Consider the following 2500-nt stretch of genomic DNA (forward strand, 5'->3'; position numbering starts at 1 on the left):
TTGATTTCAAAAGTCCATCACTCATTAACAAGCTATATAAATCGTTAGTTCGTCCACATTTGGAATATGCTGTTTCCGTATGGTCACCGAATCTCATTAAAGACATTGACAGACTGGAAAAAGTACAACGGCGAGCCACAAAACTGATTCCAAATATCAAAAATAAATCATACGAAAATCGACTTAAGCACATGAATCTGTTTTCCCTAAAAAAGCGTAGACTCAGAGGTGACTTGATACAGGTCTTTAAGATTTTAAAGGGAATTGACAACATCAAAAGTGACAAAATTTTCACATTGAATGAGAATCAGACAAGAAACAATGGTCTCAAACTGTCCGGAAATAGATTCAATTTGGAAGTAGGTAGAAACAACTTTGCCAACCGTGTAGTTAATGAATGGAATAAACTTCCTGCACAGGTAGTGCAATGTAGTTCAGTTCGAAGCTTTAAGAATCATTTAGATAAATACCTAAGTAAGATGCTGTAATTATTATAATTTATGTTATATTATTTGTTTTTGTTTTGTTATAATTTGTCTGTCTGATTTTCATTTATTATTAGTTATATGTCAATTTATTATCATTTACTATTTACCTGTTTGTTTGTTATTCAACTATACCAATGCATTTATTTATGTATTTTAATTGTTATTTACATTGTTATAGTTTTAATTTATTATTAATATGATTTTTTTTTTTTGCATCCGACCTAGATATGGATCAAAAGGTCTCCTGTCGGCATGCTTTGCCTTTGTAATCCTTTGTGAAAAGGTGGTAGAGAAATACGGGTTAGAGCGAGAACACTATTACTGACGTTTCGACTACAAGTCTTCTTCAGAGTGACAGACAGCGTGTGTGTACATCATATATACTCTCTTTATGGCTCATCCGGCTGGACGTTTCAGCAAGTCGCATGCCGATCGGCCCGATACTCCCTCCTCCACAACCAATCTGGCGGCTGCAAATGAGAAGCCATGACAGCACTTAGTGGTGAACCCATAGCCAGTCCTCGATGTTGTTTAAACTCTTGGCCCTCAAACACAAAGGCACCAAAGTTCACACACAGAGATACCAACTCTATATAGTCTGTTTTTCTGACTGGAAAGTCGCTTTCATTCATAGAATTTATAACCCTCTTTAACGCCTCAATGGCCCCCTCAATACCTACGTTCGTAAATAACGCTGTCACGTCGTAGCTGGCTAACTTTTTCCTCTCGAAGTTAACTTTTTCTAGGCGTCTAATCAGATCCGACGAGTTGCGTAGGTGTGCGTCGCTTATTGTTCCTAGTAGCGCAGAAAGGGGCTTTGCGAGTTGTTTAGCTAGGCGATGCGGGGCACTGCCTATCCCTGAGGTGATGGGTCTCATTGGTATACCCGCTTTGTGGATCTTCGGTATTCCTCTCATTCTGGGTGGTCTTGGGGCCTCTTCTAGAAGTCCTAATTTCTCTTTTCCTTTCTTCGTCCTAGATAGAATCTTCCTTGCCTTCTTTTTGAACTCGTCGGCCTCCTGTTGTGCGAAACCAGTGGGCATCTTCTTGTATGTGTTTTCATCGTTTAAAAGCTCATGCATCTTCTCAACGTAGCTACTTTTGTTCATTACCACGATTCCACCGCTTGTGTTATTAAGATGTCCGTTCGTCTGCTGAGATCTTCTAAAGCCTTCATGAATCTTCTCGGCAGACTACATTCGTTGTTGTTCGCTAGGGCGTGGTAGCAGGAAATCACACCTTGTTTAAATCCTTTTTCTACGTCCTTTTCGTCCCATCTGTAGTTCTTGTTGATAGACTCGCCGTATTGTTTCCCGTATAATCCGGTGCCAGAATCAGTTGTTGGTTCATGCTTCCACCTGCTAACAAGTAATCCTACTCATTTTTCTCATTATTCTCCTCATTATAGCATTTATTTGTTGTTGTATAGCCCCAATATGGAATCAACAAAGAAGAAAGGTGGCATAAAACGCAAACATCATGCGTTATCGATCGCAGAGAAAGTGGAAATATAAAAAACTTGGTAATACTGTGTCTGTGTGAACCATTTGTGAAACTTACGACATTATGTGTAAAAAGCCCATTTGCTATTTAGCTTCTTTCCTAAGAAGTACAGTACGGAGTATTTTATTTAGTTTAATTAAAATTCTTCGGAGGATCAGTTTTATATATTTTATTAGAATTGAATTAAAATTCTGTATAACTATCTTTACTGTATCTTATTTAGTTCGTGAATAATAAAATTTCATTTGCTTTTCACTTAATGTTTATTTTTTCCATTAAAGGACTGTACAAGTGGTAATTTTCTTTAAATATATACGGGGTACACCATACAAAATTATAAACTTCAAAAATCCGGCATTTTCAAAAATCCGGCAGTCCTCAGGTCCCGAGGTTGCCGGATTTTTTAATGTCAACCTATATATATATATATATACATATATATATATGTATATTATATTATATATATATATTATATATATGTATATATATATATACATATATATATGTAT

General features: G+C 36.4%; 2 protein-coding genes across 2 annotated transcripts in view; one reads left to right on the forward strand and one right to left on the reverse strand.

Moving 5' to 3' along the window:
• The window catches only part of LOC143024351 (uncharacterized), a 494038-nt gene that overhangs the window by 489847 nt on the left and 1691 nt on the right, over positions 1-2500 (forward strand). The window lies entirely within an intron of this gene.
• The window catches only part of LOC143024565 (uncharacterized), a 20775-nt gene continuing 19871 nt past the window's right edge, over positions 1597-2500 (reverse strand). Inside the window, exon 6 of the mRNA XM_076183376.1 lies at positions 1597-1846. Within this exon, the coding sequence (XP_076039491.1) occupies positions 1597-1846 (250 nt within the window). The remainder of the gene's footprint in view (positions 1847-2500) is intronic.

Source organism: Oratosquilla oratoria, chromosome 4, assembly GCF_046742065.1.
Source record: "Oratosquilla oratoria isolate Oo_2021 chromosome 4, ASM4674206v1, whole genome shotgun sequence".
Lineage (NCBI taxonomy): Eukaryota > Metazoa > Arthropoda > Malacostraca > Stomatopoda > Squillidae > Oratosquilla > Oratosquilla oratoria.